Source organism: Metopolophium dirhodum, chromosome 6, assembly GCF_019925205.1.
Source record: "Metopolophium dirhodum isolate CAU chromosome 6, ASM1992520v1, whole genome shotgun sequence".
NCBI classification, from domain to species: domain Eukaryota; kingdom Metazoa; phylum Arthropoda; class Insecta; order Hemiptera; family Aphididae; genus Metopolophium; species Metopolophium dirhodum.
The window spans coordinates 16,194,732-16,212,835 of record NC_083565.1 but is presented as its reverse complement, the minus strand read 5'-3'; the positions used below and the strand labels follow the sequence as shown (position 1 = coordinate 16,212,835).

Genomic DNA, 18,104 nt, shown 5'->3' with positions numbered 1-18,104 from the left:
ATATTTTTTATCATAATAATGATATAATTATTAAATTACTAATACATCAATGTTGCTATCATACTATTAACCTCTTTTATTTAGAACTTTTTTTTGTCTGTTAAGCATTTATATTAATTCTATCTGACTATATATTAGCTTTACTGACTAGTTTAAAAATACAAGTAAATAAACATTAAAAGAATTAAATGATAAGGAATATATAATTATACAGAGATAAAAATAAATACTTGTATTATCTAACATGATATACGTAATTTTCGTATAAAGTGAACAGTCGAAAAAACTCGATAATAATATAGTTGAACGCTCGTACATATATTAATAAGACATTTAATATTAACATAATATATTATGTGCTCTCGTCTGATTATTTATTAGATTTAATCGCATATCAAATATTACTTTACTAATTTTAAACTTGAAATACAATAGTAGCTATTCCAGTTATTCTGTTTTAAGAAGTTTTGTTAATATTGTACGTCATGTAAATTCAGTATTATTTACGGTGATATTTTAACCAGACAAGTTATGCAAATAATTAAAAAATAATATTATTCATATTATTTTTTTTGGAGTACCATATGCTATTTGAATAAGTGCCAAAGTAAGATATTATTATTATTAATTAAAAATATATTTATTACCTATTATCATTTAATATTTGTCGGTGAATATATTATAATATATATTAATATTTAAGGATTTTAGCAAGTAATATCATTGAATGGTTATATATTAATATATATTTTTTGAATAATGAATTATTATTATAATAATTTTAATAACTATTTACCTAATTATTTACCTCATGTTATATTTTTTAATTAATTACTACAATGAGTATTTTTGAGAAGGTTTAAAAAATGCTGATAACTATTAATACAGTAATAAATGTATATAATATTTTTTGATTTTAGATAATTGTTAGAATACTGGAATTTATAGTTTATACACCTAACTTTTTCTTTTTCTCCATTTTCTCCTACCCAAAAGTTACACAAAAACTATGTAGGTGCCTACTCTAATTGTACGGTTCTCTAAGATTAATATGTCTCTACCTATATTTATTACTATAGTTTCGATGTCATAAATATGAAATATTATAAATAAATAGGTAGCTATTGCAGATTAAATGTCTTGTTAGTTGTAGGTATTTTAAATAAATTGTATTGCTTTTAAAATAAGTAATATAGCTATAGTAATATGGCTAATATGCTTATTTTAAAAAAAGTAAATTATATTAGTAAAAACGATAAAAAGTTTCATGTAGCACCTTTGTAACAAAAACGCCAAAATTTGAACAAATACTACAAAACTTTTAGTTGAAAATTGGTTTTCTTTTTCCAATAATAAATAGAAAATATTAGAAAATATTTCAAAATACTTGGTATGTTTCTACTATATAGACATAATATTATAGTAGGTATAATATTACCTCTATATAATAATAGTTAAATAATTGTATGCACATTTAATTTTTCTCTAACTAACCAATATTGCTATAACCATTTATAACTGCATACCATTTTATATGCTTCATACGATAACTTCAAACTTATAAATTAATTAATGGTCCCGGCGCTAGTTTTTCAAATTTTCCACAATTCTATAAAATTTGAAAATTAAATTTTATATTTTAGTTTTCACCTTAATTATAAGACTTTTCCACTAATCTACTACCCAATATCTATTTAGGGGGGTGGGGTTGATAGGGTGTATTATATAAAAAAAAGACTTTACGGGAATACTCTCAAGCATTGTAGAATCATCAGATTTTGATGACTATTTTTTATCTGAAAGAAGAAAACTTCTTACAGCCCGCATCGATCTTTGATTTTGTATTTTATTTTAAATAATTGTATTAAAAAATTTGTAAAAAAATGCTTTTTATCTTGTTTTTTCTTAGACATATTATAAAGTTTGAGAATAAAATATTGAAAAAACAGAGATCGATACAAGCTGTAGAATATTTCCCTCTAGCAATTAAAAAAAAAAATTATGAAATTTGGTTGATTCTACAGGGCGGTATCGTTATTCCCGCAGAGTGTATTTTTGAGGACAAACTTTTATTTTTTTAGACACTAAAAATGCTTAAATTATCTTCAACAGCATCTTTTCTGATAGGGAAGTGAATCTAGTTGGTACTTTGGTAGGTCAAAAGTAAGTCAGTAAAAAAGTAAAAAAAGCCTAGTAGTTTTCAAAAACGCCGTAGTTTACAAAAAATCGGTTTTCGATAAAATCGATTTTGGGTTCTGGTGTATCTAACTCTAAAACAAATTACCGTAGATACATATAATTTTCACTGAATGTTTATATTTGCATTTTCTTTACACCATAAGGTTAAAAAGCTTGATAATTTAATATATGGCTCCTAATATATTGTTACACATGGCAGTTGAAAAATATTAAAAATGCATAAGCACAATTTTTTTTTATAAGCATTAAGATTTCAAATTTTAACAAAATACGTAAAAATCACGAAAATGTGCAAATTATTTTTAAGTTAGAATTCATAAAAATGTTTCGTTTTTAAATCTAAGGTTTGAATATTTAATACAAATTGTTCATAAATTTGAATATTTAAAAAAAAATAAAAAGTTTACCGAAAAGACAAATTGAATTTTTATGAGCGTTTGAAGTTCAATTTTTAACAACATTGGATATTCACTCGATTTGTATACAACTCAGTAATGTACATTGCACCTACCATGTATAATTTAAAATTATTTATTTATCATCAATCGTAATTCGTAAATCGTAACTATGCACTCGTAATTAACGGACCGACGAACGGACGGACACAACACCTTATAAAGTGTTCTAAGCTTAGGTACGTTTAGAAACTTAATACGAAAATAAATCTAAGATGATCCAAACAAAGACGGTCTTACTTTTGGCTAACCATGGTTACCAAACAATTATTTTAATAACTATATTACAATTTTAATAAATGTTTATACACCTATTCAATTTTTGTTTTTCCCGGTCAATTTAAAAAGTAATATACCTATACCTACTGAGAATTTTCAATATTGGCCTACCAAAAGTACCAAGTAGACTAATTTATTTTCTACCAGAAACCTACATCAAAAAGGCTGATCAAAGCATTTTTTCTTCTAATAAAAGTGTCTTCAGACACAAATTAAAACAATTAATAAAAAAACACATCATTGTAGAATTAATCTAAAAGTCTAATTTAAACATGATTAACTTTTATTTTATTATTGGAGATAATTTTCAAAATCCTTACATCAAATAATACTTTGGCGCTTGATTTTTCTTAGGAAATTAAAAATATCATTAATATTTCTTCAATTTTAATTTTATATGCATTGAAATAAAATAATTTAAATATCAGTATCATTCTAGAAACATATACTAATCAAGTTAAATTATTTTTTTATTTTAGATTTAAATCATACTTAAAAGAAAAATGAGGACCGCATATAATGAATCTGATCGTTCAGTGTTTAATGACTACGAAGAATCAATAATATTCGATGAAGATGATCCTGATTTTAGACCTAGTGATGATTTGGAGTGTAGTTGTAATAAAAATGGTAAGTTAATTTACCAATTATTATCACATTCGATTATTTAAACAAAATTGTAGTACCTACCAATGTAAAATTAATATTTTATGCGTTATGCATATTTATAATTACGGGTAATTAAATAATTAAAAATATTGAACATATGTCCGGGAAATGTCTATATTTCCTGGGTAAACTCAACATTATCCTTGAAGAACACTGAACATTACCCTTGACAGTGGTTTATGTTAAACTTTGAGTAATGTTATATTATAGGAAATTGTAATTAACACCAAAATGAGTATCTATGTATTCGATTAACAAGTATTTAGTTAGTAAATTGTCATAATTTTGGTGAATTTTGTTAAAATATGATCCTTAAATGCTCATAATAAAATCGTTAATAGTATCGTTAATATTTTTGAACTGCTATTATATAACAATTAACAAGTAATGAAGAACCTTGTATTAAATTTTCAAGCCTTTTGACCAAATGTTTTTAATCGATAATATTCGAAAAAAACTAAAAAATTAATCAAAATATTTTGAAAGTATTATCATGTATAGAAAATCATAAAAATAAACATTTTAAATAGATAAATAAATAGGTACTCTCATTTATTTCAATATTTTATGTGTAAGGTGTAACATAAAACAAATACTCGTAGATACTTGAAATTTTCACCAAATTTTCAAATTAGCATTTTCTATACAAAACAACATTTTTAAACATTTTGACTATTTTTGATCCATTTATATAGGCATGAGAAATTTTTGATTTTTTAAAAGTTTTTTACTGTTATAGTAAATTAATAATTTTTTGTTTGGTCAAAATTAAATACAAAGTTTTTTTATAATAATTTGTTATAAGAGTAATTAAAAAAAAAATAGTCGAGCGTTAATCAAAAATATTTTAATTTTATGAAATTTGTAGTAAGAAATTCATTAAAAATGTTCTTTTCATATCTAAGATTTTAAAATTTAATACCAGATTCATCATTAAGGGTTCTTCTTATATTAAAACAAGTTTTGCAGTTAACCCGATACATTTTTATGATTGATTGAAGTCATTAGAGTTATTTGAACTAATTCAACTATTATTCACCACATAATTGTTACACCCGCGAACATATATTTTATCTTTTCTCCTAAATCAATTTTGATCGACAGATTAAAATTAAATCATCATCATTAATTATTGTATTAATATAAATTGATAAAAAATATAGATATAAGATAAAATAACGTAGATATATTATATAATGTTTAGATTGGAATACATTTATATTCAAGAATTTTAAAATATTCAAATAAAGTTATTTAATTGTTTATGAATCGATTATAGACCTATACCTATAGACTATACCTATATACTATACGTCTAGTATAGACTATACCTACATTTAAAATTATTGTTTCTTTATTCTTATCTACTTTACGTGTGCGGTGAACTAACTATTCGGTGCCTTGTCGTATTTTAGATAAATTGTATGCGTTATTATTGTTACATACCAATGTGTATTGTGTACGGTATTGACGTAGTATATAAGTATATATATTTGAACAAGTGAACGACGACATTTTTTAAAGTGTGTGGTTATATGAACTTACCATTACCGCCTGACTCACTCGGCACCTACTAATTATTATTATATAGCTATATGCGGTACTCACTTGCCCAACTTTTTTAATTTTAAAGTGAATGACCTATAATACCTATATTATCAAATTTAAGGAAATGAATAATATCCAAAAATTAAAAAAAAATTACAACTTTTAAACTATATAATTTGCTTCTAAATTAAAACATTACAAAAAATGTTACATGGGGCTTTGGGGCTTAAGATAATATTTTTTTGACAAAATCGATTTTGGTTTTTGGTGTAACTCTAAAGCAAATGGCCGTAGATACATTAAATGTTCACTGGATGTTTGTAGGTATCAGCATTTTCCATATACCAAACAATTAACAAATATTTTGACTCATGTTGAGCTATCTAATATTTATAGGCACATGCAATTTTCAATTATTAGTTTTTAGATTCTGAACAGACGGAACAGATGAATGTATTGATTTTACAATGATGTGTGTTTTTTTATTTTTTATTTTTTATTTTTTACTTTTTTTTTATTTTTGTGTCTGTCATCGCCTTTTAGTACAGTAAAAATGCTTAGATTTTCTTTAAAAGTATCTTTTCTGATAGGAAAGTGAATTTAGTTGGTCAAAAGTCAAAATTTCCTAGTAATTTTCAAAAGCGCTGTTAAAAACAAAAGGAAAATTAAGAAAAAACAGGAATTTTTACGCAAAATCTATTTTTGAAAAAATCGATTTTGATTTTTAGTGCAACTCTTAAACAAATGACCGTAGGTAAATGAAATTGTCACTGGTTATTTATATTACTATTTTCTATACACGATAAAAAATATTTGGATTTATTTTGAACTGTTTAGGGACATTTTCAGTTTCCAATTTTATTAGTTTTTTTTTCTATAAATATCGATAACATTTTATTTGTTGGTTAAAATAGCTTGAAAATTGAATAGAAGGGTCTAAGCATATTTTTCAAAGGCAGATGTAAAAAATTAAAAATCCATAGTCACAATTTTTTATAATCATTTAAAGTTCAAATCTTGACAAAATACGGAAAAATCACGAAAATTTGGAAATCATTTTGAGTTAGAAACTCATAAAAATTTTTCTTTTTAAATCTAAGATTTGAAAATGTAATACAAGATTGTCCATAAGTTTGTCTACCTTTATCAAAAAAAAAAAAAATATCTACAAGAAAGTCAAATTAATTTTCTGTGAGCGTTTGAAATTCATATTTTTACAACATTTGATATTCACTCGATTTCTAATGTAACAATTTTTTTATTTTATTGTAATTAAAAAACAAATGACTGTAGATACTTGAAAATATCATTTAATGTTTATATTAGCATTTTTTATACTTGATAAAATTTTGAAAATAATTTGACTTTTTTGAGCTGTTTACGAACATTGTCAATTTTCAATTTTCTTAGTTTTTTTTTATATAAATATCAATAAAATTTTATTTGTTGGGTAAAAAAGCGTGAAAATTTAATGCAAGACTCCTGATATATTTTTACAATAGCAGTTGAAAAATATTAAAAATACATTGGTACAATTTTTTTTTATAAACATTTAATGTTCGAATTTTGACAAAATTTATCAAATTTAAAACGTAATAATTATTTTGTAGTTAAAAATGTTCAACTTTTATAGCTAAGGATTGAAAATTTAAAACAAGATTCTACGTAAATAGGATATATATAAATTACTTTATTCACCTTAATATCATCAAATATACTTAGTAATATCATAGGCTGACTGGTCGTTTTCGCTCAGAATCGTTTTTCGTTGGTATACAATGATAATTGATATTATTTCATTGATTTCAAATTTAATACCATCCATTACAGTGACCCACTTGTAACCAACTGTACAGCAGAGTTACATCCACTTATCCGACTTTTTTAAACATCTGTTTAAAATAATTAGAATAATGATTAATGAGGCAGCTTAGTGATACATATTGCTATTTAACAATAGTAACCAACTGTACAGCTTTATAAGAAACCTTATATTAAAATTTCAATCCTCAGCTATTGAAAATAATGTCATGTAGGTACAGAAAAAGCTATACTTAACATAAATATTTGGTGAACATTTCTAGTTGATATCTACGGTTTTTCGTTTTTGAGTTACACCAATAAAACAAAATGGATTTTGTCAAATACTGATTTTGTGTAAAAATTCATGTTTTTTTCGGTAATTTTTTTTTTTTTACTGGTTATTTTGAAAATTCATTGTACAACTATTTGATATTATTGTAAAATCAATATACGACAATATAATCAATATATATACTTATTCTAAAATGAATATCAACGATGGGGAGGTCAGTTAGCCCCTGCGTACGTCACTGAACCAATATACCTTCTGTAGAAAGTAAGAAAGTATAACTGTTAAATATTTAAGTATATTTATTTAAATACATAAAATATATTTAGTTTCTTAGCTATTTAAATTAGTTTCTATAATTAGTTATAGATTGTAATAGACATTACTTTTATGTATAATAATAATAAATATTACACGATCGTGATTACCTTGGAGACAGGTGCGCATTGCGCATGTGCAGTATTTGCATTTTGCACACTGTATGTTTTATTCTGTTGGAAACAAAGCGTAGGTACTAGGTAGTAATAATAAATATATACATTTTTTTTATTGTGAATTAAAAACCAAATACCACATTTGTTATGGCCCATTAATCATAATACATTTATAACTTCTCATATTATTTTATTTAACAAGAGTACAAGACATTATTCGGAATTAAAAATCAAAGGGTCAATAAAGGATCAATAATAACAAAACTTTGAATTTTATTCACTTCCCATTCTATTCAATTCTTCAAATACTTAAATCCAAGATGAAAATATATTATATGAATTATAATTAATGTAATTTATGTTGATCAATTATTTTTAGAACGTTAGTTATACCTAGAGGACTTGTAGCATTTGCATATTTGTTTTGCACAGTCACACAAATAACAGAGTGTGATACAAATACGTTTCATGCTTTCACAGAGCTAGTTTTGATGTTAAAAACTTAAAATATAGCAACATGTCTACATAAATCATTTATAAATAATAAATAAAAATAATAAAAGTAACGATGAAGTATGTTTCAAATTTCAAGTAGGTACCAAAACTGAGGGAAAATTATAATAACTAGCTAGTAGCTATATACCCGATATTGTCAAATTACTTTTAGTGGATCCAGGTTGCTTTTATTATAATTTATATATAAATATAAACGTATGACTTATGTTTAATTTAGATTTATTAAATAAAATAAATTAGTACATTTTTCTGTTCAGCTATTACCTATACGTCTGTAGTTAGCTATATAATATTATAATATATTAATATATAGGTAGGGTTTCCTAAACACATTGAACAAAGTAGTAAGCACACTGCACACTGAGAGACTTGTCTATTATACTGGGATATTGGGATTGATATACGTATAATATCATAAACTCTTAAAGGTATTCTAATTTACAATAAAATTTAACTTTAGATGAAGTTGATGTTAAACATCTGACGATGAAATTAAAATGTTCACAACCCTGGATCGTGACTTCATTGCTTAGATAAAAAAAATATGTCGTTACTACGTTTTATTTTGATGGGGATCTATAAGCCTCTCACTTAGCCCTCGGATTTTTTAGTTACAGCTATATCATTATTTATTAAGATAATATGTACTGTGTACCTACCTAATACAGTAATACTTGTGCATTACAAATTATAATTAAACATCTATATATAATGTACATATAGGTACCTATTTAATTAAAACGAATAAAAGTATAGGTAAATAATAAAGATAACAATATTTAAACCTCAAATAATTCTACAGTAAGTACCTATCTTATAGTTCATACAGACCCGATATTATACACATGATGCATACATAATAGTATGCACTTAAGTATAATAATATAATATATTATATTTTATATATACTGCTATAAATCTATAATACTATATTGTTTATATTTATTAAGTATATTAGTACCTACCTATCTAATGTGGTATAATAATATGTATGGTAAGTATGTAGAAATATAGGTAGGTAAATGTAGTTGATACGAATTATACAAACATTTACATTTTTTTCTGGTAATTTTACAATATTTTTTACTTAATGTTATTTTTAATTGTAAATAATATTTTGTTATTCATATGGGTTGAAAGTGATTAACCTCTGTTTGAAAATAAATGTATTTATAAGCTGAACGGTTTTATTGGCGTGTTTGAATGTTTCTATTCAGTTGCAGTTTTATCTCAACCGTATCAGAACTTTTGAAGGTTACCTTGATTTCTTATTTTCTTAATAATCATTTAAGATAGCAAATGCGCCTATAGGTTCAGATTATTGTTAAATAGCAATATGTATCACTAAGCTGCCTCATTAATCATTATTCTAATTATTTTAAACAGATGTTTAAAAAAGTCGGATAAGTGGATGTAACTCTGCTAGTCTGCAATAAATAAACTCATAAGTAGTTTATAATGTAAGTACTGACCAAAAAAACCTAAAAATATATAACTAAGCACAAAAATGTTTATAGACATTTTATGTTAAAATTTGGACGCAAATAAATATTTAAAAGAAGAATTTTTGAGAAAAAGAAAGTTGTTATAGTTATTTTGTTGTAATTTAGAATATAATTCGTGGGAAATTGAATCTTTTCAAGTACCTATAACGGTAGATTGAATTAATTTTCACAGAAATTATAGCAGTTATTACTTATTACTAGTGAGTTGCCTATTTGATTATATTCTTCTTTTTCTTCTTCTTCTTCTTCGGATTTTTACAGGCCTTTCAGACCCATTTTCGGCTGCCGCAACAAACTACTGCTTGTATTCTTCCCTATCCTTTGCAGTTGCTTCAGCATTCTTATTACTTCCAATAATCTCAGATCTTCATTTATTCTGTCCACCCATCTTTGTCAAGGACGCTCTCTGGATCTTTTTGTGTTTGATTTCCACGCTGTTATTTGTCCAATTAGTCCTTCTAATTTCTATACATGCTCAGCCAAACTTACGTACTTTTAAAGGTTCCAACAATGCTATAGGTTCACTATATAGATTTTCCAAATTGTCATTGTTCCGTATCTCATACTCTCCATAATTGTTTCTTTTTGGGCTGAATATTTTCCTCAGTGTCTTTTTCTCAAACACTTCTAACTTATTTTCATCAGATTTTGTCCTGTTTATCTTTATCAATATCTGCACGTAGGTGTTTAAAATGTTTTACCCTTTAACATTTGTAGTCATTCATTTTTAAATAATTTCTAGGGTATATTATCAATAGGGCAGAGGACTTGTACCTCTAAAAAAGCACTAATTATGCGAGCACTTATGCACTTAAAACCCCTATAATATGCACTTCAAATATGCATTTAAAATTTTTTTCTAAAATTTTTTCTAATCTTAATCGAATAAAAGCCCGCAATCCGCATAGTGCGCACACAGCTTACTTTGGTTGTGATGTCGTATGGTGTACGACGTTTGATCGTTAACGATCTATTAATAATATATTAATAAAATTAATTACAGCAAATTATATTATTGGGTTATCGGCGATCCTCAAGCGCTGGTATGAAAAACGTGTGCCCGCCCGCGGACAGTCAATATTATTGTATGAAAAACATTTTTTAAATTTTTATCCAAACATTTGGACTATTTTGTTTGAAATAAAATTGTCGGTGTGGAAAAATTGATTTAAGTTAAATATGTCTCAAAAAGTATATAAGTGTAAAATATGCTTTAAAACAAAAAAGAATCAAAATATGCATTTATATGCAAAATAAAATTTCATAACTAGCTTTGTGAAAGCATGAAACGTATTTATTTCGTACTCTGCTATTTTTGTGACTTAGCAAAACACATACAAGCAAATTTCTGCAGTTATTTATTTTTAAGCTACAACAAAAAAACAAAATCAATCTATTCAAAAACTGATTTTGCGTAAATATTCCAGTTTTTTCATAATCATTTTCAGTTTCTCAGCTATTTTTAAAACCGTTGTGATTTTTAAACTTGACACCTTGAAGTACCATAGACCCAGATTCATACCTACTAGAAACCACACACAAAGCTAAATATCTCTACTGCTCCAAAATGTTATGAAAAATACAAGAGTTTTTCTTTTGTGTTTTTCATTGTAAACCCAGCTGAGAATCTAAAATACCTTGTGTTTAATATTTTAATGCCAATAAAGTAGTAACTATACGTATACTACGTAATAATTCGATACGCAAATATTCTTTAGAAATCTAAAAAAAAATCATAACGTGTGGTGACATAAATCACTAACCTTGAAAGTTTATATTAATATGCTCATTTAAATTCTATAACGCTATAGTTTATGTAGGTATAAAATAAATTAATACAAAATACCTGAAGTATTCCATATTTTGTTGTCACACAACTAACAATTGAATGAACCTGATTCAGACTGGTTCAATTCAAGGTGATTCGTTAAATTAAGTTTCGATCCGAGATAGAATTTTTTACTCATATAAACTGAATAGTGAATAGAGGTACATAAATTATTTTTCCTATAATATGTAATTATATTAATTATTGCAACTAGGTACTATAGCTAGTATACATCCTTTATTTGTTCTGCATCACAATTGACCGAAATAAAAAAAATAATTATTATCTCTTTGTGAGAGCTATAATATAAAGAACCATTTTTCTTTGTTATTTATCGATGAAAAGCTATATTGACCATAACCCAATAACCAATTAATTAAGAGGCCGTTCTACCACGTGCTACCCGTATGTGTTGTCTCCGTCTTACAAATGTACAACATTGCCAAAAACTTTTTGCGGGTAACAACGTCACTCTCTCTGTATTTATAGTAGAAAATTCCACAACGCATAAGAATCTGTGACGTAGTGTTTTAATTATTTTCAATTTTGATAACACTAACCAATCATTTTTAATAATTAAATGAAAAAAAAACAAAAAAACCTTATCTTCTCAAACTGATAACCATAGGCGCAAATAGGGTGGGGCTTGGGAGACCAAGCCCCCCTAATGTGAATTCAGCCCCACCCCACGGATTTATTATCGTATTAATGTAATTTTTGTAAAAAAAAAAATAAAATACGTCGTAGTAGGTCAGTAGGTGCATAATACATAAAAATAAATTTTAAAAAAATACTTTAAAAAAATCAAGGGTATACTCGTATTTTATAAAAATTGTTCAGAGATTTTGAACGTTTTGTACAGTGTATACATAATTGCATATAAGCGATAAATAGTTTTAGACTCAGAGCTTGAAACCGGTTACCGGTTTTTAACGGAAACCGGTTACCATGACCAATTTTGGGTCTGGTAACCGCTTCCCGGTTTGTAAGTTTACATTTTGAGCGGTTAACAATTACCGGTAACCAAGTTCAATTAAGGGGTAACATGTAGCGGTAATCTTTTTTTTTTAAAAAACCGGTCAGTTCAACAAAACCAGAAATATTTCAAAAAAATTAAGGTTATATTTGATTTTTATACTTTTTTATTTTTTTTTTTTTGGAAATTGTATTCTATTTTTTCGATTAATAATTTTATTTACAAGATAATAAATGTAATGTAATAATAAGTACGATTAAAGATGGTATAATACTGTCTGTAGCCGCAATGATAAGTAATAAGAGGATGTCACACCCACATGTGATGTCTCTGTCTTACAAATGTAGAACATAGCAAAAACTGTTTTGCGCGGGACAACTTTTCTCGCATCATATTTGTTGTAGAACTACCGAATTCTCACAGAACGTAAAGAAGAACTGATATATCTGTGTAACAGCGTGCTTTTTTTTTAATAGCAATATCCTATCATTAGGAAATCAAAAAAAACAAAAAGAAAACAAATGTTTAGAAGCATATTTATTTTTTAATTTAACTTGTCCCTAAATCGTTTTATAAAGTGGATATTTGTTTTGAATTAATTAAAGTAAAACTAAAATTTTCCGAAAAAACCGTTTCCGAAAAGGTTACCGGTAATCTTGAAGAATTAAAACCGCTTCCAAACCGATAACCGGTAATCACATTTTTAGGGATCATTTTGGTAACCGGTAATCAATTACCACTAATTCTAAAAACCTCTAAAACCGGTAACCAAATTTTTCATAAGTGGTTTCATGCCCTGGACTTTTAGTTTTATGTTTGTGTTTAGCACGATAGTGTAAACATAGATATCAATTTCGTTTTAGTAGTTTGAGCTTACTTAGTATAGAAAAATACATTAATATTGATGTGGAATCGGTCTTAAATAATTTTGCAAAAACTCAAAAAAGAACCAATTTAATTTTGTAAATATTAATTAAAATAAAATTGTGTACATTTATTATTTTATATGATTGTGACTTTTTTAATTTAATTAAGCTTTTATCTTGCAACATTACAGCTGTTAGTGATTATAACTAAAAATAATAATTCAATGATTATTTTGGATCATTTATAGGTATGGGGACAAAGGTAAAAAGCCTCAACTTATAAATTTTAGTTAAAAAATGGTAGGGCTAACCCCTCCCCCCCATCGAAATTCCCTATTTGCGCCTATGCTGATAGCTTTAATTGTATTTATGTCATCCAAAAAATAAAAACACTACGTCACAGACAAAGCTCATCACTATGCGTTTTGGAATTTCGGGAATTCTTCTATAAATACAGAGGGAATAAAGTTGTTAAGCACAAAACAGTTTTTGACCATGTTTTACATGTTTAAGACGGAGACAACGTAGCACTGTAGTACGGTACGTTGGTAGCACGTCCTCTTAACATATTATATAGTTTTTAAGATGATGAATTATTGATGACGGGCCCTTATTATGTGTTGTCACTTTGTTAGGTTTCAAAGACCCGGTGCACACGTCCGTTTGTTTGCCGCTGCTGCATCGCAAATACGGTGTAGGTATAGGTATTATTATGACTGTGATCAAATGACAAATTTTACACATTTTTTTAACTGCACATATCTTGCGGCGCCGTGCCACGTGGCAAAAAACGGACGTGCTTAACGGGCCTATAATATTATAGTGAATTTACCAACTATCAAGTTTAAAGTTAACAAGGTGGGTAAATGGATGTCACTCTGCTGTACAGTAGTTTAAAAGTGGGTCACTGTAATGGATGGTGTTAAATTTGAATTCAATGATATAATATCATTGTATAAGAAAAACGATTCTGAGCGAAAACGGTCAGTCAGCCTATGATTTTAACAAGTATATTTGATGATATTATTGTGAATAAAGTAATTTATATATAACCTATTTACGTGGAGCCTTGTTTTAAATTTTCAATCCTTAGCTACAAATGTTGAACATTTTATAAATTTTCAACTACAAAATAATTATTAAATTTAAAATTTGATAAATTTTGTCAAAATTTAAACTTTAAATGCTTATAAAAAAAAATTGTGCCTATGTATTTTTAATATTTTTCAACTGCTATTGCAACAATAGATCAGGAGCCTTGCATTATGTTCTAACGCTGTTTTATTTTACAAATAAAATTTTATTGATATTTATAAAAAAAAAAACAAAAAAAAATTGAAAACTGACAATATCTGTAAACAGCACAAAATGAGTCAAATTATTTTCAAAATTTTATCATGTTTAGAAAATAATATAAACATTCAGTGAAATTTTCAAGTATCTACAGTCATACGTTTTTTAATTACAACGAAATAAGAAAATCGTTACATGAGAAATCCAAGTGAATATTCAATGTTGTAAAAATATGAACTTTAAATGCTCATAAAAATTTAGTTTGACTTTCTTAAGGACTTTTTTTTTTTGATAAAAGTAGACTAACTTATAAGGAATCTTATATTACATTTCTATATCTTAGATTTAAAAACAAAAATTTTTATGAATTCTTAACTTAAAATAATTTCATAATTTTCGTGATTTTTCCATATTTTGTTAAGATTTGAACTTTAAATGCTTATAAAAAAAAAAACTGTGACTAAGGATTTTTAATATTTTTCAAATGTCAATGTAATAATATAGTAGGACCCTTGTATTAAATTTTCAAGTATTTTTACTCAACAAATAAAGTTACTTAATTATTAATATCTGAATAATTATTAATTTATTGTTTAGACTAAATAAGTTTTATTGACATTCATATAAAAAAATCTAATAAAATTGGAAACTGAAAATGTCCCTAAACAGTTCAAAATAAATCCAAATCTTTTGAAAATGTTATCGTGTATAGAAAATGCAAATATAAACAACCAGCGAAAATTTCATGTATCTACGGTCATTTGTTTTAAAGTTGCGCCAAAAACCAAAGTCAATTTTGTCAAAAATCAATTTTGCGTAAAAATACCCGTTTTTCCTTAATTTTTCTTTTGTTTTTCTTGGCGTTTTTGAAAATATCACTGGTAATTTTAAATTTTGGCCTCCCCAATGCACCAACAATAATCACTTTCCAATCGAACAAGATACTTGAAAATAAGTTGAAAATCGAAGCATTATTTTCGACTACTTATCGTGTACACAGACACAAAAAAAAATAAAAAATAAAAACACACATCATTGTAAAATCAATACATTCATCGTTCCACTCAAAAACTAAAATATTATCTAAAGCATCTCAAAGCCTATTTTTTGTATTTTATATTTTTTTTTTTTTAATGGTCTTGAAATCTATAAAATTTCTGCTTCGACAACTTGGTCATTAGCATGTTACTATAAATAATAGATACATAATATTTATAGTGGGTAACAGATCAAAGAATTAAAAACAAAAAGATACAATAGAAACAGTTTTAGATTAGTTCGTTTGGTAATTTGTACATTGAAAAGGGGTTGACTAGAGTAGCTTGAGTAATTTGGTTGTCTTAAAGAATTCGATGGTGTTGATCTCATTTTCAGGATTTGGGCCTAGACTTGCTCCACATTGGTAGCTTATATTGAGCTCCTCTCTTTGTTGTATGTAAATTCTACATTCTTCGAATATGTGTTTTATTGTGATTGTTGTGCCACATGATTGGCATATTGGTGGGTCTCCTTTGATCATTAGGTACTCATGAGTTAGTCTTGTGTGGCTAATTCTGGCCCTATTTAGTTTTTTTTCATTTGTGGTACTAATATTGGGATTTCTTCTCCATCTTTGGACCGGTATTTTATATTATCACCATTTTAAAACTATAAATATAATAAGTATTATGGAAAATATAATAATATAATAAACATAATTATAAATAATTTACATGTTATAACTCATTTTAAAATTAAAATATCAATAAAATACAGATAATAAATAATAATTTACATAAGCCCTAGATAATATTGTTACCTTTTAGTTTGATCTTAATAATTTATTAATTGTTATCATAATAGGTAATTCACTCTAATATTAAAGCTAAACAACACAAAATTGAATCTGCTGAACGGTTGCGTTCGTAAGGCAGAGGCAACACGGTGTCCATTTAACTTCTTATTTTTTGTGTTTCAAATTTAAATGTATTACTTTTAATAACATTTACCATTTATGATGTAAATCTTAATACAGTAAAAGAAATTAGCTAGGCATTCATTTTTAATTTTTCAAATTATCATTGGTACCTATGTGCCATGTATAATATAGGTACCTACATAGGCGCAATTTGGGGGGTCTATAGGGGGCTTAGCTCCCTCTATTTTTATTTAAGCCCCCTAAGTTTTTAAATATATTCATTCTAATAGATTATATCCGTATAATGGATTTATCCACCTAATGAAAAAAATTATCAAATTAAAAAAAAAAATTAAATATGGAATTTTTTAGCCAACTCGATAATCAGTGTACGTATGTTTTCGAATAAGCAATAAGTAATAATTAATATCAATTTATAGAATATATAATCAGTTGTTGTTATTAATGTTAGTTTTAATCACGATTAAAGATATATCTTAAACTTTAATCGTGGTTTTAATGATATGAATATAATATGATACATCGTTGAATAACAGCTTGAGTACAGTATTGTTCTATGAGTTCTCATCAAGTTCGCTGTTATCAATTGTTATCAAAATCGGGAAATCTGTACCCGTCCTGAGTATAGATAACCTGATATCATAGTATAGTAACACGGGTTTAAATATTATTATCGCATATTAGCTATTTTTAGAATATGGAATTTACGGAGATGTCGTCTGTATATATAAAACAGTAAGCTGGCTGACTGATCTACCAACGCACTATTATGATGTAGGCGTCCGCTAAGAAAGGATTTTTGGAAATTCAACCCCTAAGGAGGAAAATAAGGGGTCTTTTTTACCTATGAGGAAGATAAAAAATTGATACGCACATCTATGCATCAAGATAGATTTTCAAATGCTTCTGTGACATATAAAGAAAAGGACATTATTTTCTGGTAGTATTAAAATGAAGATAAATTAAATAAATTCGCTATGTCTAATCACTGTTTGCAACTATAAGATTTAACACATGGTAACTATTTTTATTTTATTTTTAAAACTACAAATAAATAATTATTAGCATTGAGTTGTTGAGTACTTGAGTTGTATATTATTGTATTTCATTTATCAAGTATTTTGTTTTTACTGTTGAGTACCATACTAAATCTTTTTGTAATATATTATTACCGTAAAATTTATAACAAGTGGTGAGGGGGTGCGGGGGTGGAGCCCCAGCGGGTCTGGATTGATTTTATAAAAATCAAGTTGTCCAAATTGCGCCTATGGGTACCTATATACAAAGTGATACATTTAAGTACCCATCTACACTAGATAATTCGTTTGAAGTATTAACATTTTGAAATTATTTTTTTACATACTTTAATGTGGTTGTAAAAGACATATCTGAAAACAAATTATATTTAAATATATAATTATCATTGTTATTATTTTTAAGTTTTTACTTTTTTGAATGACAACATACATTTTAAAATTAATATTTCGAATATTCCGAAGAAGAATATTTTTCAGAATATTGATCGA

The 18,104-nt window shown here is 26.2% G+C and overlaps 1 protein-coding gene across 1 annotated transcript in view; it reads left to right on the top strand.

The window, feature by feature from the left end:
* Positions 1 to 362: 362 nt before the first annotated feature.
* Positions 363 to 18,104, top strand: part of LOC132947110 (protein pinocchio) — a 35,866-nt gene continuing 18,124 nt past the window's right edge. The window contains exons 1-2 of the mRNA XM_061017310.1: positions 363 to 607; positions 3,413 to 3,563. Coding sequence (XP_060873293.1) covers positions 3,437 to 3,563 — 127 coding nt within the window. The 5' untranslated portion in view covers positions 363 to 607; positions 3,413 to 3,436. The remainder of the gene's footprint in view (positions 608 to 3,412; positions 3,564 to 18,104) is intronic.